Source organism: Schistocerca cancellata, chromosome 5 (assembly GCF_023864275.1).
Source record: "Schistocerca cancellata isolate TAMUIC-IGC-003103 chromosome 5, iqSchCanc2.1, whole genome shotgun sequence".
NCBI classification, from domain to species: Eukaryota; Metazoa; Arthropoda; class Insecta; order Orthoptera; family Acrididae; genus Schistocerca; species Schistocerca cancellata.
This window is the reverse complement of record NC_064630.1, coordinates 574,656,773-574,684,228: the sequence shown is the minus strand read 5'-3', so window position 1 is coordinate 574,684,228 and position 27,456 is coordinate 574,656,773. Positions and strand designations below refer to the sequence as shown.

At 44.4% G+C, this 27,456-nt stretch overlaps 1 protein-coding gene across 2 annotated transcripts in view; it reads right to left on the bottom strand.

The window, feature by feature from the left end:
- Positions 1-27,456, bottom strand: part of LOC126187588 (facilitated trehalose transporter Tret1-like) — a 156,456-nt gene that overhangs the window by 4,684 nt on the left and 124,316 nt on the right. For both annotated transcript variants that reach the window (XM_049928768.1, XM_049928769.1), the window contains one exon: positions 25,178-25,572. In XM_049928768.1, the coding sequence (XP_049784725.1) occupies positions 25,178-25,572 (395 nt within the window). The remainder of the gene's footprint in view (positions 1-25,177; positions 25,573-27,456) is intronic.

Below are 27,456 nucleotides of genomic sequence, written 5' to 3'. Positions count from 1 at the left end.
AACAGTAGAATCGTCTGCAAAAATTACCAATTCTGTTTGTTGAATGTTAAGTAGTAGGTCATTCAAATACATTATGAATAGGAGAGAACTAAAAATTGAAACCTGTGATTTTCCCCACTCACTAACATTTTCTACCCTTTCGACACGGAATTATTCAGCACAACCTTCTGCTCCCTGTTAAGTATGATTCAAACCAACTGTGCGTAAAGCCATCAGTTCCGTAAAACTTGAGTTTTTCTAAAAGAGCAACATGATTTACAGTCAAACGCCTTGAAAAGATCACAAAAAACATCAACTGGCGATATTTTATTATTTAAGGCTTGTACTATTTGATGACTAAATGTATAAGTAGCATTCTCAGCCGAGCAACGCTTCTGGAATCCGAACTGTGATATGCTAAGTGAATTGTTTCCACGTAAGTGCTAGACTACTCTTCAGTACATAAATTTTTCGTATGTTTTGGAAAAATACGTCTGTAAGGAAACTGGACGATATTTGTTCAAGTCTGTGTTGTCATCTTTCTTATGAAGAGGTTTAACAGTTGCATATATTAACATCTCTGGGAAAATTCGCTGTGCCAGTGATGCGTTGCATGCACCACTAAGGACATTACTTATTAAGTTGCAACAACTTCTCAGTATTCTATTTGAAATTCCATCACCGTCACATTGACTTTTTTGTTTTGTTTTTAATTTCAGTGAAGGATATTGGTGCTACTTCTAGTTGCTTAAAGCTATCCGGATTGACATTTTAAATATAGTTTCTTGCTTCTTCAACTCAACCATTTAATCCTGTTTTTGTTGCTAAAGTTCGCTGATACATGTTGCGTCTGCTACACGCAGGTTATATTGAACGAAGCAGCACGTTGCAAGTTAACTGACTTCGAACGTGTGATGGTAATCGGAGCAAGACGCGTAGTTCAAATAATATAGGACATTACACATGAATTCGAGTTTCCGCTTGCAAACTGCATACTTTTCTGGCGCCCATCTATTACAAAGACAGAATTATTTAATTAATACAAAACTCAAGCACAGATTCGAACTGTAGTACAGATTACGAACCGACTGACCGAAGACACGACTTGATTGGATACATAATCAATGAGCAGTAACATTTGATAGGCTAATTTCTCCCACAAAAGTAATTTTTCCCACTACTCCGATCCTACTGACGTGTTGCCAAGGAAAATGGCCACAGGATGAGAAGGTTCGCAAACTCTTTAGATTTCCGGAAATAAATTCAGTAAAATAGTTCAAAGTTCAATGGCTATTGTTTTCAAACAGGCTATGGCCCACGCTTCCGGACGAGGAGACATTTTTCCCGTGGGGGCGTTGGGCTGGCGCCACCAAAGAAAGACCAACTTAAAAGGGAGGGAGTTCCCCCAGCCACAGTACGGGAAACGCTGCTAGAGGCTCAACACCCTCTCGATGGTCAAACTGGCTGCAAGGAATTATCGGGTGGTTACAATTAAAGTGCAGCCACTCACAGAGGTCCATTGTGGGGTGCAATGATTTTGTCGCAGTGGAACTTCGTAGATATTCTAATGCGTTAATGCGGAACCGATTTACGGCGGAAAAAAAAATTAGTTCCAATTTTAGCCACCATCTGTAACTCTGGCGCTGTGAATGCAAGAGAGACGTATGGAAATGTTTCCACATGTAATGGATTAGGAACGGGACGTGGGTAGAAAAAATTTAACAGATGAGAAAGGTATAATGCTATGGCTACGAAGGCTTTCGCGACGTATTTCTTGAATAAAAGTCTCTCGGTGTACATGCCGCGTCAATTCAGGATAAAACTCCAAGCTTTCGACCACTACCTCCATGGTCGTCGTCAGGGCTAAAACTGACTCGATAACGTGCAGTCAGTTTTTGCCTTGACGACAACCATGGAGGTAGTGGTCGAAAGCTTGGAGTTTATGTGGTGTCACCGCGAGACACCACACTTGCTAGGTGGTAGACTTTAAATCGGCCGCGGTCCGTTAGTATACGTTGGACCCGCGTGTCTTCACTATCAGTGATTGCAGACCGAGCGCCGCCACACGGCAGGTCTAGAGAGACATCCTAGCACTCGCCCCAGTTGTACAACCGACTTTGCTAGCGATGGTTCACTGACAAATTTGCCGAGACGATAGTTAGCATAGCCTTCAGCTACGTCATTTGCTACGACCTAGGAAGGCGCCATTACCAGTTACTATTGATGCTGTAAAACATGTACCGTCAAGAGCGATGTTCACCAATTATGGATTAAAGTTAACTATTCCAGCAGCCACGTACTATTTTTGCTAGTCTTATTTCCCTGACCTGTTCCAGACCTCACGCCAGCCTGCGTGAGCTTAAACGCGTGCCTTTCGGCTTCCTCCTAGTGGATTGGCTGTCTTGCCAATCCACAACAGTTTTATCCTGAATTGACGCGGCATGTACACCGAGAGACTTTTATTCAAGGTATAATGCTGATTTTATTATTAACCGCCGCTTACACAGTTTGTTCTGTATGAGCGCCGGAGACGTCGACAAGATGCTGCACCCGTAAAACGACGTGGCCAACAGCTGCTCGCAGCAGTTCCGGTGGAATCTGAGCAACGTGTCCTGTATACTGGCCTTCAGATCAGGCAGAGACGCAACGAGTCCCTGGTAAACGCGTTCTTTTAGATACCCCCCAGAGTCAAAAGTCACATGGATTCAGATCAGGTGATGTAGCAGGCCACACGTCTGGAAAACCTCTGGAGGTGACATGTTTGCTGAAGGTTGCATTAAGCAGATCTTACAATGGGCGAACGACATGAGGCGTTGTTCCATCATGCATGAAAACAGAGGTTTCCACAAAGTTGCACTCTTCCAGAGCAGGAATCACGGGCTGTACAAGGAGGTCTCGATAACGCGCAGACATCATGGTGCACTCCTAAGGCTCTCTGGGTGTATTACTTTCAAAGAAGGACGGACCGAGATTAGAAATGCTTGTAAATCCACACCACACGGTCGCGTACGGCAAGTGCACAACACGTCGTTTGACCGTACCCCAAACTGAGCAGTTCTGTGTATTCACTGTACCCTTTAGTGTAACATGTGCCCCTTCACTCTATAGAATATATCCTGGCCACAGGTCATCAACTTCGATTCATACCTGAAACCAGAGAGAAAACTCAGAATATTGCTGCGGATCATGTTTCAGTTGCTGCAGCGATTTTAGAACTTCATTGTCATCTTCTTTAAACCATTTAATGACATTGGGCCTCTCTTCAGACCTTTCAGTTGGAGATACACTCTCAATGCAGGCTGTAATTCCTGCCATTCACATAAAACAGTTTCACTAACAGCGCACGGTATCTCTTTTCAATAGCCATATTGTTCACTCACGTTATGTGCTGTCAAATGGCAGTGTGGATGTCAAGCCGTTATAGAAACAGTGTACAGCGCCAGATTTTCATCTAATAAAAGAAGGAAGGAAAAGTGGATTTAACGTCTCGTCGATATCGAGGTCGTAAGTGACGGAGCACAAGCTCGGATTGTGTCAAAAATGGGAATGGAAATAGGCCGTGCCTTTTCAAAGGAACCTTACCGGCATTTGCCTGGAACGATTTAGGGAAATCACGGAAGACCTTAGTCTGGAAGGCCGGGTCGGCCGCGGTGGTCTCGCGGTTCTAGGCGCGCAGTCCGAAACCGCGCGACTGCTACGGTCGCAGGTTCGAATCCTGCCTCGGGCATGGATGTGTGTGATGTCCTTAGGTTAGTTAGGTTTAAGTAGTTCTAAGTTCTAGGGGACTGATGACCACAGCTGTTAAGTTCCATAGTGCTCAGAGCCATTTGAACCATCTTTTTGGAAGGCCAGACACTGCTTTGAACTGTCATCCTCCCGAATGAGAGTCCGGTGTGCTAACCACTGCACCACCTCGCTTGATAGATTTGCATCTGCTGGCCACAACTGGAACTAATTTGTTTTGCAGCGTAAATCAATATCGCATTAACGCAGCAGAATATCTGCCAAGAAATTTCGCTGTAATATGATAATTACAGTCCACACTTGACCTCCGCAAGTAACTGCACTTTGACTACAACCACCCTCTACTTTTCGCTGGCTTAGTCGCTTCACATTGTCTCCACCGAGAAAATAAAACAGAGGGACTCACACTCCCAAACCCACTTGGGAGCAGTATCTAATCGTGCCGCCATCTTACTTGTAACGTGTACAGCAAACTCACAATACGAATTTGGTTGCACATTTAGAAGATGTGGACTATTTCGGCGATCGTTGTACCATCACGACTTGCGTCTGGTTCTGCTAGTTGACAACCACTGGTGCAGGCAACGCTTTCAATGCGCCCACTCTCCCTTGTCATCTCTACTAATCTCATGGTTCTCTTGTAACTGCTTGTTTATTACCCTTCCGGTTACTTCACTCTTTCGATACATCTTCTTTTCCGATGGATAGCTTTTTTGTGCCAATGGTAGGCAAATTGTGGATTCATGGCTTTTCACATATTGTGAACGCTGCTTCACTATTTCCCAGGTGTTTCAGGTGAAATGCGGATTTTGAATTCAACTCTTCTATAGCCCTTCCGTCTATCTCTAAGAAACTCAAACAACCTACTAGGGAAACATCTGCTGGGCTAGCGATCTTTGACGTTCAACAGTCAAGAACACCAGCAGTTTTTGCAGGTAAGCCAAAATTTGTTTGCAAAATTCCAGGAGGGAGTGACCTAACAGAGTTTATGGCACGTTTGTGATCATCAATAGTTGTCAATTATCATATTTCCATTTTAATTAAACTTGTCCTATGTAATAATCGTACCCTTGTACGAGTGGTGACGAAGCAATGCAGTAAATTTCACCATGGCTTCACAGGCCTGGATTATACAGTACCATACAAACAGGTTCATACAACAGTAACTTCACGATTCCAACAGCGTCCAGGGACAGATCTTCAGTATCGCAACGATAATGTTTCCACACGAGTACTGCGACACGTGGGACTACTACCAGTGTATGAGGAAGGGACGTCACTCCACATCCACAGAGCTATGTGGGGCAGTCCACGGTCTAGTGTGAGAGATCACTGCCGATTTCAATCTAGGGTGTCAGGAACTCATTTCTGCTAGGACGGTGTCGAGACAAGTGCACTGCTTAGGCTACAACAGGCGACGACCGACTTCTGTCACAGTGCCTTCCCATTACTTTTTGGTCACTCTGCGTATTATCTGGGTGTAGATCTGAGTATTAAAGTTGTATGTGAGATATGTTTGCTCCATATCAAAAACGAGAGCGTAATGGGGTCATACGCCATAACGTGTATATTGGGCGCACTTGGTGGGCGTGTCTGGAGTTTCTAGTCACTCAAGCAGCAACCAGATGAGTGAGATCCAACGGGCAACAGCCACATAGAGGTAAATGGGTCTTATGGTTCAACCCTGGAAAAACACATCTAAATCCAATAATGCGAGTTGGTAACGACAAACCTGATGGGTGACCATGGATGAAGTGTTCCTTTTCTTTAAAACAAAATGCTTCTGCCTGGTTTGATGGTACCCGCCACGACTTCCTTTCCTGTGCCAACGTCTTCTCTCAGAGCAGAGTAGCACTTGCACATAACGACCTCAACTATTTGTTGGGCGTATCCAATCTCTGTTTTCCCGTACAGTTTTTACCTCTAAAGCTTCCTCTAGTACCACGAAATTTATTCCTTAAAGTCTAACACATGTCCTGTCATCTCCTCCCTTCTTCTTGTCAGTGTTTTCCTGATATTCCTTTCCTTGTTAATTCTGCGGAACACCTTCTCATTTCGTAATCTGTCAGTCTACCTAACTTTCAACATACTTTTACAGAGCCGCATCCCAGACACTTCCAACCACTTCTTTCCCGGTTCCTTGGCGCAATAGCGTCAGAAATATGTGTTAAAGTGAAAGGAAACTTATATAATCGATTGAACTAGAGATACACAACGCAGAAATACATCACTGTATAGCGAATTTGACGGTGAAATTGCTGGCAATAAGAGCTCTTCAATACATCTCTTTCAAAATTAGAACAGAAGGAAGATGAATAAATGTGGTAATCAACGAAAATTAATAATAGCCATGAAAAATTTGCTACAGGATCTGACTACAAGTTGCTGGATGCCGTATATCAAGTACAGGGTGACCTGATAGTCCGTTAATATTTGAAAATGTACTGATACACAGAACAGTATAGGTAGAGAGGTAAAATTTAACATTCATGTTTGAGGCATGGGGTTTTATCGAAACCAAAAACGAGTGAAAAAGTCGGCCAATATGTGGCACTAGACAGCAACGAGAATCGTGTATAAAATCGATCTGTAGTGAGAGAAGGAGTCAGATGCGCCAGCAATCGCGGCATGTTGACTCAGAATAGAGAATCCGCTACTGCAGCTTTACGACCCTAGAGCCGTATGAAGGGTATTCGAACGGGTGAACGTTCTGTGACAATTTTCGCTGTGAAGAAAATGGTCACGAAGTTCTAAGCCACTGGTTGTTTAGATCAGGGGTTGTCAAACATTTCCTCTGACGGAACACTTTGAGAAAACTGGTACTTTGACGGAACATCTTCTTTATTTTGAAGATTAATAAAATTAATAAAATTTTAAAAAATTGGATAATGTGTTTTGTTCAGTGATTACTTCAATTTTAAATCACGACTAGTAGCATAGAAATCATGACAAAATTTTTTTAAATAAAAATTGTCGGAAAAGGCCATGCTGTTAACAGTTTTTCGCGGGACACCAGTATTCCGCGGAACACGGCTTGGGAAACCCTCATTTACAGGCCCCGTAATGGGCGACCAGACGCAAGTGCTATTGTTCCTCGGACATTTCATGAAGAAAAGGAAACTTCAGCGGGGTTAATCTACGCATGGTGAAGTAGCGCTCGTAAAGTCGCACATCGCACTTGCATTCCACGCACTGCAGTTTGGAGAGCGCTAAGGTGTACCCTCCAGTGTTATCCGTACAAAATCCAGCGTCATCATGAATTGTTAGACACAGATTTTGTGACGCGAAGAGGATGGTTGGTTGTCCAATGTATTGTGGACCGACGAAGCCCATTTCACACTGCGAGGATCTGTCAACAGCCACTACTGCAGAATTTGGGCTATCGATAGTGGAAACTCCGCTGTACGACGAGAAAGTCTCGGTGTGATGTGGATTTACCCCATCAATCGTGATCGAACCCTTTTTCTTCGAGAAAATACGGCGTGCTGCTTCTCAGACGGTCAGCGTGACGTGTGCGAGATACGCCAATGTGTTACAGAATCGCATCATCCCTAGCCTGGCCGATAAACACCTGCTGGAGGGTACGATATTTATGCAGGATGGCGCTCCATCCCATATTGCTATACGTGTGAAAGATCTCCTGCGCACATCGTTTGGTGAGGATCGTGTGCTGAGCCGCCACTTTTGTCACGCTTGGTCGCCCCGGTCCCCAGACGTAAGCCAGCGTTTTATTATTGGTTGTGGGGTTACCTGACGTCGCAAGTCTACCGTGATCGTCCGATCTCTATAGGCACGCTAAAAAACAACATCCGACGGCAATTTCTCGCCATGTCTGTTGCTATACTGCACAGTGCTGTTCACAACGCTATCCCTCGATTACAGGTATTATTTATGGATGACGGCCGAAATGTTGAGCATTTGTTATAAAGAACACTGCCTTTGCTAAAAATCAATTATCATGCTAATTATAGCATTTGTATCATATGAAGCGCCATCTGTTGGTCATTTTGTGCGCCTTTTTCGTGATTTCAATAAAATCCCATTCATTTCAAGCATGTGTGTCAATTTTTACGTCGCTACTTACATCGTTCCGTGAAGTATTGAATTGTCACATGAACTTTTGGTAACCCTGTATTACAACACTATGTGGCGATCTAGACCACACACACAGTCGTTTAGACGGCAGGTGCATAAAACAGCAGTAGAGTTAATGACTATCACATAATGATTTAACATACTAATAAACGCAACAGCATCCATTAAAATAAGATACTTCATATATAATAATTAGCTTTTTAAAATCAGGAGTACAACTGACATTATATCAGGCAAACAGCTACGTAAATGATACTTTCATGCAGCTAGATATAATAATTAGAAACTATCTTTTATATCATTGAAATATGTTGCAAAGTGCGATTCATCGACTGAGCTATATCTCTATTTAGTCGAAGAAATAGAATATAAACCCAACCACAAAAAGCATAGAATGTCGTGTACTTAGAGATGCTGATGAACACAGTAACTCAAATACGGTAACTATTATGCATTTTATTTTCAGGGGCTATGGCCCGGAAGGGTGGAATGAAGCTTAGTTGTTCAGTTCGACATTGGTGACAAGTTTATTGGTGTTTTTCAGGCCTACTGAATACTTTTGTTTTCTGGTTCAAATGGCTCTGAGCACTATGGGACTCAACTTCTGAGGTCGTCAGTCCCCCAGAACTGGGAACTACTTAAACCTAACTAACGTAAGGACATCACACACATCCATGCCCGAGGCAGGATTCGAACCTGCAACCGTAGCGGTCGCGCGGTTCCAGACTGTAACGCCTAGAACCTCGTATATATATATATATATATATATATATATATATATATATATATATATGTGTGTGTGTGTGTGTGTGTGTGTGTGTGTGTGTGGGTGGGGGTGTGTGTGTGTGTGTGGGTTTGTGTGTGTGTGTGTGTGTGTGTGTGTGTGAACAGTATACGCTCGGCAAATACACTAAGTCAACTCTGATCCGTCGCGTGGGAAGGGGGTCATGATAGGAGAAGGAAGAGGAAAACCTTTTTCCATAATGCAGCTTAATAACCCGTAGGCGTCATCCGAGACGGTAGGAATAACTATGGAGTGAGTATAGCGTAATTAACATGTCGTCAACATCAAACAGAAATTGTTATGTGACTTCTGGTGTAACGCTGTTGTTCACTTTTTATGCTGAGACCGAAAATATAAAATTACACGTATTTGTTCTGCTTTTATACTTTTATTTGCTACTAGCATTAGTTCTTGTTACTACGAATGCAACAGAAACAAGGTATATGAGGTAAATTTACTTTTATAGGTAAATAGCAAAAAGGTCTAATGATGATCGTCATACTAGTAATTGGTGCCATATGTGTTCAGAAATACCGAGATACAGTGCAATAAAGAGTTGACATCGCAGGGCTACATTACGTGAGTGCGTGACTTTATATTTACCCGTACTACAAAAACTCGATAGAGTGGGAGTGTGCAACCAATAAATCCGTTCAACTCATAAACATTATGAGCAACATTTACCTGCCGGGAGGCTTTGTACACTCCCTGATCAAAAGTACCCAAACATGCCTATGCAATGCAGAATTGACCACTAGATGTAAAGATAGATGGAATAGGCAGCATAAAAGGAGGTGAGGAACAGCAGAATCGGTCGCGAAACGCGAAGGAACAACAACAGCTAAACCGAGACCAGGCAGCATCATGTACTGACGGACAGATATCGTCGAGCATTACCGAGCATGGGTTGTAAAATATCGCATGAAATGAGCGAAAGAAATCACTCGTGAGTTCCAAGTAGTACAAGCAGTCCAGCTACTGAAATAACTGTGCGTATTGAGTTAAAAAGAGAGGAGTACAGCAGTCGAACTGCTCGACGCTTGCGGTGTAGTAAGAAACGACGCCATTGGATAGTGGATGACTGGAAACGAGTGACTTGGAGTGATGAATCACGCTGTACCCTGTGACAGTTCGACAGAAAGGTTTGGGTTTGACCAATACCTGGAGAACATGCCATCATGTGTAGTGCCAACAGTGTAGTACAGAGGAGGAAGTGTGACGGTATGGGGCTGTATTTGGTGGTTAGGGTGTGCTCCCTTTTTGCGCTTAAGAAAAGGGTAAATGCGGAAGGTTATGAATACATCTAACACTATTGCGTACCGCGTGTAATAGAGGAACAGATCGCAGACGATACTGGTTTGTATCAACATGGCACTGAAGCCTGTCATAGAGCAGCATCTGTGAGTAATGGTTTACGGAGAATAACTTTCGACAAATGGACTGACCTGACCAGAGTCTAAATCTGAACCCAACGTAAGACCTTTGGCATCAGTCAGAACGTGGAAGTTGCTCCAGATCCCAGCGACCTATATCGCTATCTTCACTGGTTTGGACTCATGAGGAAGAACGGGAGGCCATTCGTCCAGAGACATTCAGACAGATTCATTGAAAGTGTTCATGAAGGCGAAGGGTGGACACCCCGCCGTCCGGATACTTTTGATTTGATAGTGTATGCGACAGTCTGAGTTAATTCTTCGGAATTCTCCAAAATTCCAAGCCATTCTGCTTGTTATAGAAGACCTACAATAGGTTACTAAATTAACTGTGCCTTTGACGTAGAGAATTAATATCTGATTTAACATTTTAGTTTCCTTGAGACTGGACGAAGACTAAACATATGGTACCAGGAAGTGCAAACTAAAGACTTTTCACCTCTAAAACTGTTCCATTGTGTGATAAATCACTTGTTTGCTGCTTGTCAGAGCCCACAATTTCGTGGTTTTACTGTTCTTCCAAGTCCTTTGCTGTCTCTGACAGAACGACACAATGTCGTCGGCAAATCTCGGGGTTTTTAGTTCTTTTCCCTGAAATTTAATTCCTACTCCAAATTTTTGTTTTGTTTCCTTTACTGTCTGCTAAATGTACAGCTTGAATAACATCGAAGTCAGGCTAAAACCCTGTCTCACTCCCTTCTCAACCACTGCTTTCCTTTGAAGCCTCTCGACTTTTATAACTGCCGTGTGGTTTCTGTGCAAGTTGAAAATAGCTTTTCGCTCCCTCTATTTTACGCTTGATACCTTCAGAATCTCAAAGAGCGTGTTGTAGTGAACATTGTCAAAAGCTTTCTCCAGGCCTACAAATGCTATAAACATAGATTTGCCTTTTCTTAACCTAACTTCTAAGATAAGTCATAGAATCAGCACTGCCTTGGGTGTTTCTACATTTCTCCGGAATCCAAACTAATCTTCCCCAAGGTTGACTTCTGTCTGTTTTTCCATTCTTCTGTTGAGAATTTGTGCTAGCATTCTAAAACCATGACTTATTAAACTGATATTTCGGTAATGTTCACACCTGTCAGCACCTGCTTTCTATGGAATTGGAATTATTACATTCTTCTTGAAGCCTGAGGGTATTTCGCCTGCCTCCTGCATCTTGTACACACATGGAAGAGTTATGTTATGGGTGGCTCACCCAAGGCTATCGGTAGTTCTGACAGAATATCGTCTATTTCCGGCGCCTTTTTCAACTTAGATCTTTCAGAGCCTTGTCAAATTTTTCTAGCAGGATCACATCCCCCCTTTCATCTTATTCCACGTTCACTTTCCTTTCTTTAATATTGCGTTCAAGTTCATCCCCCTTGTATATACCCTCAATAAACTCCTTCCACCTTTCAGCTTTCCCTTCTTTTCTTAGGACTGGTTTACCATCTGAGGTCTTGATATTTATACAGCTACTTCTCTTTTCTCCAAAGGCCTCTTTCATTTTCCTGTAGGCGGAATTTATCTTTCCTCTAGTGAAATATGCTTCTAAAACCTTACATTTGCCCGCTAGCCATTCCTGTTTAACAATTTTACACTTCTTGTCAATCTCATTTTTAGATGTTTGTAGTCCCTTTCGCTGCTTCATTTGCTGTTTTTTTATATTTCCGCCCTTCACCAATTAAATTCAATATCTCCCATGTCACCCAAGGATTTCTGCTAGGCTTTGTCTTTCTACCTATTTGATCCTCAGCTGCCTTCACTAATTCATCTCTCAAACCTACCCACTCGTCTTTCACTGTATTCGTTTCACCTGGTCTACTCAATGGTTCCCTAAAGCTCTCTACGAAACTCTCAACAACCTCTGGTTGTTTCAACTTATCTAGATCCCATTTTCTTAATTTCATGCCTTTTGACAATTTCCTTACTTTTAATCTACAGTTCATAACAAATAAATTGTAGTCAGAGTCCACATCTGCCCCTGGAAATGTCCTGGAATCTCATATCTGCTTCCTAAGTCTGTCTTACCATTTTATAATTAGTTTCAAACCTTTCAGTGTCTCCCGACCAACAGCAAGGTCCATGGTGTATGGGGAACGGGAGGGGGCAAGGGGGGGGAATTTTTAAAAGGTAATTCCTAACTCATCTCCTAAATCATTGCTACATATTCATGGCGTAGTATAGATCATCAATTTTGCGAATGAAATTCTCTATTAAAGCTTCTTTGTAATAGAAAAAAAATCTTGTTGCTGAAGCCCTATTCTGTTGCGAGAAAGGGATTATAGTAATAGGAATTGTCCTCGCAAGCCAACGGGATTAAGCCAAAGGTCGGACGTGCAATGGGTCTGTTTCATTAAACTGAATATTACAAATAATTTGAAATACAAAATTAAATATAAAAAATTTAAACACACAGTCGATCATCTTCCTTTTACAGGACGCTACAGTATGCAATGAGTAAAATACTCTGACAGTTGTATCAATAAGCTTTGGTATTAGCTGCTAGCAACGAATGTAACCCTTCACTGGTCAGCAGTACGGCAGCACACACATTCACAGGTTCATAGTTAGACGGAGTATTCCAGATTTTTGGTAGAGTGATGATTCCCAAACGCCGGCCGATGTGGCCGTGCGGTTCTAGGCGCTTCAGTCTGGAACCGCGTGACCGCTACGGTCGCAGGTTCGAATCCTGCCTCTGGCATGGATGTGTGTGATGTCCTTAGGTTAGTTAGGTTTAAATAGTTCTAAGTTCTAAGGGACTGATGACCACAGATGTTAAGTCCCATAGTGCTCAGAGCCATTTTAACCAATTTTTATTCCCAAACGTTTCGTGCAGCAAAGGAAGATTACCTTTCTTTGGGCAGCCATTTCTGTGGACCACTGTTTACTCACCGAGACGGAATACAGTGGAGATTTATAGTTCCACAAGCAACTTGGTGGAGAGGCTGGTGATAAATAAGGGTTGGCTTCATAACACCATGCCTCCACAAGGCTGTCGGGCGTTGCAGTACAAAGAGAATCTAGAAGCAGTACGGTACTCGTGAATGTGGAAGCCACTCTCGATTACAGACCCACCGTAATAGGCTAACTAGCATGGAAGCAAACCCGAAAAAGGAATCACGATTTACGTAGTAAATCGAAGAGGACTTAGGGAAGCGAACGAGTCGAGCTGTAAAGGTTCGATTCTGAGACGTCGTCTTGCTGTACGAGGACGACATTATGTGCTTTTCATTCTCACCCCTTAAATCAGAGCGGGCTGTTCGACTTATGGCCATTTTAGAGTGCGCGAATTGATAGTGGGGCAAAGGGAGTCCGAATTGGGAACGTTTTGGGAGTCGATTTGCAGACCAACATTTACCTTACAACCGAGGGAAATTTCCTAAAAACCTTGATTGGGATTTGATGGTTCAAATGGCTCTGAGCACTATGGGACTCAACTGCTGAGGTCATAAGTCCCCTAGAACTTAGAACTACTTAAACCTAACTAACCTAAGGACATCACAAACATCCATGCCCGACGCAGGATTCGAACCTGCGACCGTAGCGGTCGCGCGGTTCCAGACTATAGCGCCTAGAACCGCTCGGCCACCCCGGCCAGCGATTGGGATTTGATGACGAGAACAGTTTTCATTTTAGTTCTGCGATAAAATGTAGCAGAGAAAATATATGAGAGCCAAGTGTATGTGAACGCACATGTAAAGTAAAGGCGATGATTTCCTCAGCATGTGCACTGTTCTTTTGCCTCTGCCAATCGCAGCTGAAGAAACCAGTGGCCGTGACGCCTGCAGTACGATACTCTTGGCAGTTACGTAAAGAAGGCAAGGCTAAAGGAATTGCGAGAAGGTTGAGACGGAGTTTCACAGACGATTATCTTCATCGCTGCTGATGTATGGAACATTAATAGGCCTGTGCTGTGGGTCAAATCTTCGGAAGTAGATCAGGGTGGGGAGGATGTCGTGGACTGACACATGTGTTACGTTAACATTGTGTGTGATTCAGGTAAGTATTCCGTGACATAACCTCACCGAGAAAAATATTAGTCACACCTTGAGAAAAGTGCACGGGTCGCTTTTGGAGCACTGTAAATCAGGCAGTCATGCAACCGTCCAGCGCTGACGAAACTAATGGCAGTGACGTGGTGTGTCGTATTGATACACCGCAGTAAGATGGTTCCGTGCGGAGAAATGACAGAAAGGACCTATTGTATTTGGATCTGCTTATGACGATACCTCGAATGAAGGTGCCCGGTTTGTTGGCGTATCAACACAGATTGTGCAATGTGTTCACAGGCAACAGTATATTACTTGCGACTATGTAACATAGGTTACGAAGAATTTCGTAAAATTAACCTTATGACAGGGACCGGATACGAATGACACACGCCAAGTCAATAACAATCAGTTTCAAACCCGACAGATATTGCTGTCGTCTCTCTATCTCAACCTGATTCTCAGCCAACATCATGAACGGAACAGCATATAACATAAATTTCAAATCGAGTACTTCGCAAAAGGTCATTTCGCACAGTGGCACTGAAAGCTACACGTCTTGAATGAGCCAAACGAATACAGGAGTGAAGCTGAATGGGGCTGTGTAATGTGGTTCGATGGGCCGCGACTTCGGCACTTTACAAATGATGCGACACCTCGAGCGCACCGACGGCCCGATCAGGGATTTAGCTGGCAGTGTGTGGAGGGTCCAGTTCAGGCTGGAGGTGTTTCGATGTTGTTATGGAAGACTGTTTTTCGTACCATTACTTGGGCTTACTCCTTCAGATTACATGAAACAAGATGTTTATTTCAACATTGTCAGTGAATTGGTATGTCCTTTCCTCTACACCTTCATGATGAATACGCAGTGGACGCTCTCGTTTTCCAGGACGACAACAGCCGTATTGACATCTGTATGTATAGGATCCTTGTGTAAGGAACACTCGGGCGTCATATCGCACATCCACTATCTTGGTCCTAATCCTGTAAATAATGTCTTATTTGGAACAGGGGGGCCGGCCGCTGTGACCGAGCGGTTCTAGGCGCTTCAGTCTGAATCCCCGCTGCTGCTACGGTCGCAGGTTCGAATCCTGCCTTGGGCATGGGTGTGTGTGATGTCCTTTGGTTAGTTAGGTTTCAGTAGTTCTAAGCCTAGGCGACTGATGACCTCAGATGTTAAGACCCAAAGTGCTTAGAGCCATTTGAACCATTTTGGAACAGGGGGTGAAACTTAGCAATCAACATTCCCGAAATTTGATAGCTGTACGGGGATGTAATCGTCGATGAACTGGTTCAGGTGAATATAACTGGGGTAATTTGTGTACTCTTCAACGCCGAACTGATTCCGTTATAGAGGTTAAAGGTGGTGGTACGAATTAAAGTGACGTCTCCTCGGGGTGGCTAATTTTTTTCCCAGTGTGCTAGTAGTTCATTATACTGAAACATTCTTGTCACAATGTCAGCTTTCAAAGCTCTCCTTTCTTTTGCATATGTTCCGTATCAAGTTATCGATAAGTGAATGTACACAGTCTTTGACTAGTTTAATGTAGCACATTTACAAAGTGGGACTTTGCCAAGTAGATGATAGAGCCAGTAGTAAGCCAGTGTGAGTTACGCAGGCGTCTGTGTGAGTACAGTTTGAATGACACAAGGCATCCCATGCTGATCCTTTTTGCGTTTCTAGGTGGTCTTCCGCGAGCGACCGTGGCTGTTGCTTCCACGTTTTCACTATGGACGACTGATGTAGTAGCTCTCTTTCAAGTTTGTGTCTGATGGTCATTCTCATGCAACGAGCTACAAAAGTTTGGTGAGATTGCAGCTACCAATCTGGTAGCTTGGCGCAATTTTTGCTTGCAACTTTTCATGTCTTAAATGTGCCAACGGCCGGCCGGAGTGGCCGTGCGGTTCTAAGCGCTACAGTCTGGAGCCGAGTGACCGCTACGGTCGCAGGTTCGAATCCTGCCTCGGGCATGGATGTGTGTGATGTCCTTAGGTTAGTTATGTTTAAGTAGTTCTAAGTTCTAGGGGACTGATGACCTCAGCAGTTAAGTCCCATAGTGCTCAGACCCAATGCCGTGTTCAAAATGGCCTTTAATGTGAGTCCAAACTCAACGGTCGTTGTTCAGCGAGATAGTCGGCTCTCGATGTACGTGGTACAGGAACGGTTTCTCATTAATCCATACGGATCAGTGCTAGATATAGCGTGATGCTGCAGTGTGATGGCTGCGTTGACTCAGGGTTTAACAAGGGGTAAAGTGCTTGTAGACGGCCAAGCGCTTTGCCCCTATTCTCTCTAACATGCCGTCCCCAGTGCGGGACCATAGGATGGGGCCTCCCATAATCCACTGAGGTCCATAGTCACTCTGAGAAACGTAATTATTTTGGCCTGGCTTTTCGCAGCGCTGAATTTCAGGCTCCACTTAGTGGCCCAGGCACGTAGGACGTCGCATGCTGTCTGCAGGCGACGACGTAAGACCTCAGCTTTTAGGCAACGAGCGTAGAGTGCGGCATCATCCATATAAAGTGCTAATGACACTCTCTTCGCCTTTGGGTCGTCTGAGGTATGAGGGTATGCAGCAAGGGCGAAGGACAGAGCCCTGCCACACTACCGATAGTGTAGGCTTTGCTGTCGATACAGTGTCTCCGGCGTGGACATTGAATGTGCGATTATGCAGGTAAGCGATGCGACTGACTTGCGGCGTCGGTACACCCAATATAAAAAATTTGTAGAGAAGCCCCTCGTGTCACACACAGTCAAAGATCTTGGAGCTGTCCAGAAGTACTGTCCCTGAGTACTCCCGACGCTCTACGGCTCCCTTCGCGTCCTCCACAAGACGCAGAACTTGTTCTTGAGTACTGTTACCAAGCAGAAAATCGAACTGTGCAAGTGGTATTAACTCCTGGCTATTAACGTGCACTATAAGCCTTTGATCATATAGATGCTCAAAGACTTTTGAAATGGCGTCGAGAAGACTTATAGGTCGATAGTTTTGCGCGGCTCTTGCATATTTTCCATGTTTGGGAATGGCAACTACTTCCGCGCATGTTTCCACGCAGAGGGGTAGTTGCCAGTCCTTAAGATATGTAGTTGGGTCGGAGGGCATCAAGTGGCAATTGCTTAAGCATAGCGTACGCCACCTGTCACAGCCTCCAGCCTTCCTAATGTTTCGATAACGAAGCTGGATTTCCACTTCCTTCTCAGTAATAGCGTCTATGGCATCACCTGCGGTCTTGTTCATAAGAAATACAGGTAATCTTTGCCGCACAATACGAGTGTGCTGCTGGTCAATTACGTCCTCCATTAGCTTGACGTTGCCTGCAAATGCGTCAGCCAAGACACAGGTCTATGCAGCTTCACAGGCAATTTCTCTGCTGACTTGCAGCGGAGAAATGTGTTACCCTTTACTTAGAAATTGTTTTGTGCCACATTAGGCGGTGACATCGTCACTAGCAAAGTACAGGGCTATTACAAATGATTGAAGCGATTTCATAAATTCACTGTAGCTCCATTCATTAACATACGGTCACGACACACTACAGATACGTAGAAAAACTCAAAGTTTTGTTCGGCTGAAGCCGCACTTCAGGTTTCTGCCACCAGAGCGCTCGAGAGCGCAGTGAGACAAAATGGCGACAGGAGCCGAGAAAGCGTATGTCGTGCTTGAAATGCACTCACATCAGTCCGTCATAACAGTGCGACGACACTTCAGGACGAAGTTCAACAAAGATCCACCAACTGCTAACTCCATTCGGCGATGGTATGCGCAGTTTAAAGCTTCTGGATGCCTCTGTAAGGGGAAATCAACGGGTCGGCCTGCAGTGAGCGAAGAAACGGTTGAACGCGTGCGGGCAAGTTTCACGCGTAGCCCGCGGAAGTCGACGAATAAAACAAGCAGGGAGCTAAACGTACCACAGCCGACGGTTTGGAAAATCTTACGGAAAAGACTAAAGCAGAAGCCTTACCGTTTACAATTGCTACAAGCCCTGACACCCGATGACAAAGTCAAACGCTTTGAATTTTCGGCGCGGTTGCAACAGCTCATGGAAGAGGATGCGTTCAGTGCGAAACTTGTTTCCAGTGATGAAGCAACATTTTCTGTTAATGGTGAAGTGAACAGACACAATGTGCGAATCTGAGCGGTAGAGAATCCTCACGCATTCGTGCAGCAAATTCGCAATTGACCAAAAGTTAACGTGTTTTGTGCAATCTCACGGTTTAAAGTTTACGGCCCCTTTTTCTTCTGCGAAAAAAACGTTACAGGACACGTGTGTCTGGACATGCTGGAACATTGGCTCATGCCACAACTGGAGACCGACAGCGCCGACTCCATCTTTCAACAGGATGGTGCTCCACCACACTTCCATCATGATGTTCGGCATTTCTTAACCAGGAGATTGGAAAACCGATGGATCGGTCGCGGTGGAGATCGTGATCAGCAATTCATGTCATGGCCTCCACGCTCTCCCGACTTAACCCCATGAGATTTCTTTCTGTGGGGTTATGTGAAAGATTCAGTGTTTAAACCTCCTCTACCAAGAAACGTGCCAGAACTGCGAGCTCACATCAACGATGTTTTCGAACTCATTGATGGGGACATGCTGCACCGAGTGTGGGAGGAACTTGATCATCGGCTTGATGTCTGCCGAATCACTAAAGGGGCACATATCGAACATTTGTAAATGCCTAAAAAAACTTTTTGAGTTTTTGTATGTGTGTGCAAAGCATTGTGAAAATATCTCAAATAATAAAGTTATTGTAGAGCTGTGAAATCGCTTCAATCATTTGTAATAACCCTGTATAAGGTTATCAGATAGACCCCCAAGCATTCTTGTTTCACATGTTTCTCCTCCAAGATATATCATATATACATTCTCTGAACCAGATTATGAAAGTTGTGATGTAACAGGCGAGTTGCGCCGCCCTGGGAATATCCTAAGTTCAGAGTTGGCGGCCACCGCTCGGACCGAGAGGCAGGGCCGAGCCCGTTAGCATCCGCGTGCTGCCTCACTTCAGCTGGAGCACGTGGTCCATCGAGCACGTGGCTGGGAATCCCTAGGTGACGCTGTGCGCTCGGAGGGCTAAAGATGGCGGACTTTGTGAAACCATTAAGGCAGACATTTCACAGTTCGTGTAGAAATTATATAGTAGCCAGATGAATCATGATACCTCAAAAAGAAACATGTACATTACTATAATTTGCACGACGATTCTGATGGTGTAATCAGATTTTCAATATCTTTATTAGTTTAAAGTTTAGTATCCGACGGTAAATTATACAAGTAACACCCAGCAACGAATTTCCAAAATCTAAACGCTTCATCCGATTTCGTCGATAGACGTGTCTTTAGAAAGCTATCAGTGTAAACCTAAATTGGTATAAATAACAGGCATGTAACTTGAATAATACATGAGTTATTGGAGGTCAAAGTGGCCGATTACTAGCGATCGCGTCAAGCTATAACTACTCCACAGTTACACGAAAAAACGGTAGCAGCATGCTTATAAATATATTTATTCATCTATGTCTTTGTTTATATCCGATATATACTATTCATGAAGAAATTGGTTAAATATTTACTGTGTATTAGAGAGCACAGAGACATTAGGCTACTGGCCTACCTTTTGTTCTATTGCTTTGATATACGTTTATTTAATTTGTTTATGTATCTAATAATGTGTGTTAGAGCGTGTTTGTGGTCCAGCTGTAGGAATATTTATTTAATTTCAAGTTATTTAAATGTAAATCCAGTATTTGGTATGTGTTTCAATATGTTTGTGAGTGCACGTTGGCTTGGAGACATGGAGGGAGCGCTCTAGCCAATCACAGCGCTCGTTACTAAGAGAGACGTATGGAGGTTGGGGAGGAGCATCGTTTCCGGAGAATGCGGCGCGAGAGACGGCACAGGACACGGAGGGTGCTGCACGTGAAGGCTCGACGTGCGGTTCCGGTAAAGACTTGGAGTGGAGCAGTTTGCGCGTGATTGCAAGAGATAGAAACATTTCGTAGTGACGACTTGTGTACTTGTGAGATTTCTGTGGCTTCTGCAGAGAATACATAGTAAGCGTTTGGAAGTGAATATCTCACGACCTACGTTGTTGTTAATAACTAATTACGTGAAGTAGGAATCTATTGTTTCCCTGTTATTCAACTTATATTTTATTTCATTGCTGAACCATCAACACCAATAAGTGTTTTGCAGAAATATACCGCATTCTCAAAAGTACTTCTACTATCGTACTCATCATTTAAAGTCGTTAAGATAGCACCTGCAGATTTTATTTAATTGCAATCTTTCATTTACAAACGTCTATGTTTAGTTCAAAATTCTCAATTAGGAACCTTCGATCACTCGATTCATGTGTGTGTTCTTATCGTATACAGTAGACTCAGCAGTATTTGGCTTGTAATGCGGCAACTACGTATCCCAGCCACTAGAGAATATTTCAACTCTGGTCTGAGGGTACGTAGTTAAGGGCCATCACACCATCATTCACTTCATTTTTGTTATTTGAAAGCCCGCAAAGTGATATAAATAATTGATTATAAAATTCACTTAGATATTCATTTATGCTCACAATTCTTTCCGTCACGCAAAGTAAGCACTAACTAGTCTTGAATATGTTTTTAAAATGTAGTCAGATTGCGTTATAAATCACTTATTGGGTCGAAACTTCACGTAAATAATGTCACTTATCCTGGGCTTTCTTCTGAAGACACACTTGCATGTACCTGTAACAGTACACAAAAAGAGTAGTTGGCTTATAATACAGGTTAAATATATAATATAAAATGTAATAACTTGAGACGCATTTGAGAGATTTATTGGCGGTTTGCTTCTACAAGTACGGTAAACCAAAATGTTTTCTGTGTTTGCTTGCGGCAGTTGGTACCATATGCGCATGAACGTAACTGCTTTGTTCATGTAAATGTGCGTCAGTAGACATGTGGACTTCCTAGAAGAAGGTGTTCTGCGTAATTTCTCTAGCGGAACTTAAGTCTGTTGCACTGGTATAACGTCGTTTTTGGTGTGGGTATGACTACGACCAAATGACGATGTTCCCGCTTAATATAATAATCAAGAAATGGGACAAAAGACTACGGCAAACGGGAAGTTTGCTTCCACGCCGAGCTCGCAGTTCCAGAGGCTACTGTGGAATTAATCCTTCCAGCAGACCTCTCGTAAGCCTATCCGAAAAGCAAGTAAGCAGTTACAGCTACCTTGTCCAACAGTATGCGACATCCATAAAACGTTGCACCCACGGGAGGTGAAGGAAGGCATTTGTGGAGACAGTTCTGGCAAAAATGGATGAAAATGAGGCAGTCCTCAATTTCGTCTGCTTCTCAGAAGATGCTACATTCCACACTTCCGGCACAGTAAACATGCATATGACGAACTGAACACCCCCACACAGTGGAGAGTGCGAAATGCTTCTCCGAAAGTGAATGCGTGGTGTTGATGTTGAAGGATGGGGTTATAGGCCGATTGTCATTCGCAGAGCCTGCAGTTAATGCAACAACGTACGTAGACATGCTGTACCACAAGTTCCTCGTGGTGTGATATTTAAACAAGACGACTTACTGTGCCATTCTGCAAACATTGTGAGGAGTTTCATGAACCATGAGTTCCCAGATCGCTGAACTGGGAGAGGTAGTCCATCGATTGCTTGGCCCTCTAGAGGCACAGATATTAGGCCATTTGATTTTTTTCGGCGTGGGTTTACCAAGAATCAAGTGTACCAGATACCAGTTTGTGATCTACCAGATCTGCACCATCGTATTTGTGCATCTATCGCAAATGTTACGCCTGCAACGTCGCAAAACACTTGGAGAGAAGTGGAATACATATTAGATGTTTGTCATGCCACTAATGGGGCGCATATCGAAGTGCGTTAGGTGTGTAGAAAAACATTTTGAGTTACCATACTTGTAGGAACACACCGTCAACATCTGAATTACGTCTCAAGTTATTACACTTTATATTATTATATGTTTAACCTGGACAACCTGTATTTATGATGTATATGAGCAGACTTAAGCGATGAATGAAAATTTGCCCCAACGCCGGGTTTTGAACCTGGGTCTCGTGCTCACTAGGCAGATTCACTAACCACTATGCCACCCGGGCACAGGGGCTTTGCACAACTGGTTGGACTTCCCTAGCACACCTTCCTCCCCAATCATTCCATTTTATCCCTGAGCCCACTTAGTATTCCCCCTAAACTTGAACAGCATTGCAGAAGCTTTCCATCTGTATTGCAGTAGCACCTCAGCATCGAACAAAACTGGAGATTCTAAATGAAACCCAGGCATAGGTGCTTTAATCAGGTGAGACTATATGGATCTAGAGACCTTTTCAAGTCTCAAAAATCTATGATTTATATAGCAGACTGAAGCGATGAATGAAAATTTGTACCGAGGTTGCGATTCGAGCCTGTTTCTTATGCTTACTAGGCAGCTGCGCTAACCACTACACCACCCTGGTGGCACAGTGGCTTTGCACAACTGCATGAACTACTCTAGCGCACCTCCCTCCTAGTGGGCTGAGGCATGAATGGGAATGTCGATTGGGGAGAGAGGCATGCTATGTAGTCGGTGCAGTTGTACAAAGCCAATGTACCAGCATGGCGTAGTGGTCAGTGCATCTGCCTTGTGAGCAGGAGACCTGGGTTCGTATCCTCACCTTGGTACAAATTTTCATTCATTGCTTCAGTCTGCATATACAGGGTGGTCCATTGATCGTGACCGGGCCAAATATCTCACGAAATAAGCGTCAAACGAAAAAACTACAAAGAACGAAACTTGTCTAGCTTGTAGGGGGAAACCAGATGGCGCTATGGTTGGCCCGCTAGATGGCACTGCCATAGGTCGAACGGATATCAACTGCGTTTTTTTAAAATAGGAACCCACATTTTTATTGCATATTCGTGTAGTACGTAAAGAAATATGAACGTTTAAGTTGAACCACTTTTTTCGCTTTGTGATAGATGGCGCTATAATAGTCACAAACATATGGCTCAGAATTTTAGACGAACAGCTGGTAACAAGTAGGTTTTTAAATTTAAATACAAATTATTTCGGTTGTCCCAATGTGATACATGTAGGCCTACCTTTGTGAACTTATCATGTCTGAGAAAGCATGCTGTTAGTGCGTGATTACCTGTAAATGCCACATTAAAGCAATAAATGCTCAAAATTATGTCCGTCAACCTCAATGCATTTGGGAATGCGTGTAACGACATTCCTCTCAACAGCGAGTAGTTCGCCTTCCGTAACGTTCGCACATGCATTGACAATGCGCTGACGCATGTTATCAGGTATTGTCGGTGGATCGCGATGGCAAATATCCTTCAACTTTCCCCACAGAAAGAAATGCGGGGACGTCAGATCCGGTGAAGGTGCGACCCATGGTATGGTGCTTCGACGACCAATCCACCTGTCATGAAATATGCTATTCAATACCGCTTCAGCCGCACGCGAGCTATGTGCCGGACATGCATCATGTTGCAAGTACATCGCCATTCTGTCATGCAGTGAAACATCTCGTACTAAGATCGGTAGAACATTACGTAGAAAATCAGCATACATTGCCACATTTAGAGTACCATCGATGAAATGGGAGCCAATTATCCTTCCTCCCATAATGCCGCACCATACATTAACCCGTCGAGGTCACTGATGTTCCACTTGTCGCAGACATAATGGATTTTCTGTTGCCCAATAGTGCATATTATGCCGGTTTACGTTACCACTGTCGTTGAATGACGCTTCGTCGCTAAATAGAACGCGTGCAAAAAATCTGTCATCGTCCCGTAATTTCTCTTGTGCCCAGTGGCACAACTGTACACGACGTTCAAAGTCGTCGCCATGCAATTCATGGTGCATAGAAATATGGTAAGGGTGCAATCGATGTTGATGTAGCATTCTCAACACCGACGTTTTTGAGATTCCCGATTCTCGCGCAATTTGTCTGCTTACTGATGTGCGGATTAGCCGGGACAGCAGCTAAAACACCTACTTGGGCATCATCATTTGTTGCAGGTCATGGTTGACGTTTCACATGCGGCTGAACAGTTCCTGTTTCCTTAAATAACGTAACTATCCGGCGAACGGTGCGGATACTTGGATGATACCGTCCAGGATACCGAGCAGCATACATAGCATACGCCCGTTGGGCATTTTGATCACAATAGCCATACATCAACACGATATCGACTTTTCCCGCAATTGGTAAACGGTCCACTTTAACACGGGTAATGTATCACGAAGTAAATACCGTCCGCACTGGCGGAATGTTACGTGATACCAATTACTTACACATTTGTGACTATTACAGCGCCATCTATCACCAAACGAAAAAAATGGTCCAACTAAAACATTCATATTTCTTTTCGTACTACACGAATATGTAATAAAAATGGGGGTTCCTATTTTTAAAAAACGCAGTTGATATCCGTTTGGCCTATGGGAGGGCCATCTAGCGGGCCAACCATTGCGCCATCTGGCTTCCCCCTTCAAGTTAAACGAGTTTCGTTCTTTGTAATTTTTTCGTTTGATGCTTATTTCGTGAGATATTTGTCCCGGTCACTATGAATGGACCACCCTGTATATATCACAGATGTTTGAGAGTTAAAAAGGTCTGTGTAGGAGGAGGAGGAGATCAGTGATTTATGTCCTGTCTACAGCGAGGTCATTAGAGCACATCTCGGATTAGGGAAGGGTGGAGAAGGAAAGCGGCCTCTAAGGTCAATCCCGCGTCCGGCCATCCTGATTTAGGACTTCTGTGATTTCCCTAAATCACTCCAGGCAAATGCCGGGATGGTTCCTTTGCAAGGGCACGGCCGACTTCCTTCCCCTTCCTTGCCTAATCCAATGAGACCGATGACCTCGCTGTCTCGTCTCCTTCCGCAAACAACCCCAAACAAATTTCTAAGGAACTATCCCGGCATTCGCCTTAAGCGATTTAGGGAAATCACGGAAAACCTAATTCAGGACGGCTGGACATGGGTTTAAACCGTCGTCGTCCCTAAAGCGAGTCCAGTATGATAACCACTGAGCTACCCTGCTCGGTAAAAACAAAAAAGGGTCTCTAGAAACATACGGTCTCGTTTGACCCAGTGTTACTTCCAAGAGTGGCCCGCGCTGTCAACACTAGAGTGGTATACTCACGAGGAAGCCTAGGAAGGCGGTGAGCGGCAGCCACTGCACGTCGGACAGGTCCGCGTGCACCACGTCCTTGAGGTAGAAGAAGACGCCCTCGGCGGCGATGGTGAGGGCGCAGCCGGCGCAGGAGAGCAGCAGCAGCGGCCGGCGGCCCGCGCGGTCGGCGAGCAGCGCGGCCGCCACGCTGGTGGCCACCTGCACGGCCGCCACCACGATGGAGCACACGTCGGCGTCCAGCGCCGCGCCCGACCGCTGGAACACCTCCGTGGTGTAGCCCAGCAGCGTGGCCAGCCCCGTGCACACCTGCGCCAGCATCAGCCCCACGCACACCACCAGCGCGCGCCGGCTGCCGCGCCGCCGCACCAGCTGGCCCAGCAGCTGCAGCCACGACTGCCTGCAACCTGCCGCGCACATCGTCAACACGGCACTCACAACGAGTTCATTTCACTGGCGTTTGGTTTGCGTACAGTCCAGCCAGCACCAATCCACACAAGTGGTATCTACAGTATTTAAACCGACAAACTCTGGGAGGTTCTAGGGGACCTCAAAACAAATATTTTTTCCTAATGTCATTTCTTCCTATGAGGATTATTTAAACCGGTGGAGGCCGTATTAAGCTCTTCAGTTGTTAGAGGCCGTATTACGGTCTTCAGTTGTTAGAGGGCGTATTACGGTCTTCAGTTGTTAGAGGGCGTATTACGCTGTTCAGTTGTAGGCAACTGCTGTCCACCAGTGCATTAGTGCATTGTTTCTGTTTACTAATGGAACGATACACCTGGAGTAAATACACTGATATGGTTGGTGCGTACTACGTAGCGCACCACAACGGACAAACTGCACAGCGGGTTCGTCAACAACAATATCCTAATCGCCGTATCCCGCATCATAAGACCTTTGCTGCTGTCTACCAACGACTGCGTGAGACCGGGTCATTTAGCAGATTACCTGGACAGGGACGCCGTCGCACGGTAAGAACGCTGCAATTTGAGGAAGCTGTCTTGCAGCATGTGGAGCGGGATCCTTCAATCAGCACTCGTGCAATTGCACGTAACATGGGGACGAATCAGACGAATGTAAGAACAGTCCTTCGAGAGCAAATGTTATGTCCATTTCACTTACAGCGTGTCCACAACCTGGAACCAGTTGATTATCCACCCAGAGCACAGTTTTCGCAGTGGTATTTGGAACAGTGTGAAATGCATCCTACATTTCCATCCTCTGTGTTGTTTACCGATGAAGCAACGTTCGGGCGTGATGGAGTCTTCAACATCCACAATTCGCATCTTTGGAGTGACGATAACCACTAGCGCTCATCAAGTGCGGTTCTTCGTTTATGTGTGGGTCGGTGTTGTTGGGGACTGTTTAATTGGACCGTATCTGCTACCTAGGTCATTAAATGGGCAGGCACTATTACAGTTTTCTCGCCAGAGCATTGCCAGAATTGCTGGAAGACGTCCCGCTCCCTTCAAGACAATGCATGTGGTTCCAACATGACGGGGCTGCTCGATCCCCAGATATGCCCCCTCTGGACATTTTTGTGTGGAGAGAGATGCACAACCTTGTTGCATCAGAAGAGGATCTGGTTGCCCGGATAGTAGCAGCAGCAGGAACAGTTCATGTTACTCCTGGGGTTTTTGCCCGTGTCAGACAGAACATGATCCGACGGTGTAACCTTTGTTTATGTGTCAATGGAGCCATTTTTGAACATCTACTGTAATTGAAATTGGGTTGTGTTAATGTGTTGTCTCTTGGTCATAATAAAATGGAAAAGTATTTGTCGGTTTAAGTAATTTGCCGCCACAGAAATCTTCCTATACCGGTTTAAATACTCCTCATAGGAAAAAATTACATTAGGGAAAAATATTTGTTTTGATGTCCCCTACAACCTCTCAGAGTTTGTCGGTTTAAATACTTTTCACTCTGTATAACAAATTTGAGTAAGTCCATATAGCGAACATTGTAGATGAAACTCTCAACAAAAATTATTATTTTAGACTAGCTGTACCTGGCCACACTTTGCTGTGGCTCTGGAAAAGAACTAAAAGACGAAGTTCACGTTTCTAATATGTATGGGAATTCGATATACATCCTAATCTCTTTCTCTACCCTGTCTCGTCTATCTCCCCCTCCTCTTTTCTTTGTCCATCTCCTCCTCTTTTTCCTTCCCTCTCTCCGTCGTCTCCTCCACCTCTCTCTGTCCATATTCTCTTCTCTCCCCTCTCTCTCCTCCTACTCCATCCAACTCTCTCCTCTCTCAGTCCATCAGCTTCTCCCCATTTTCTCTG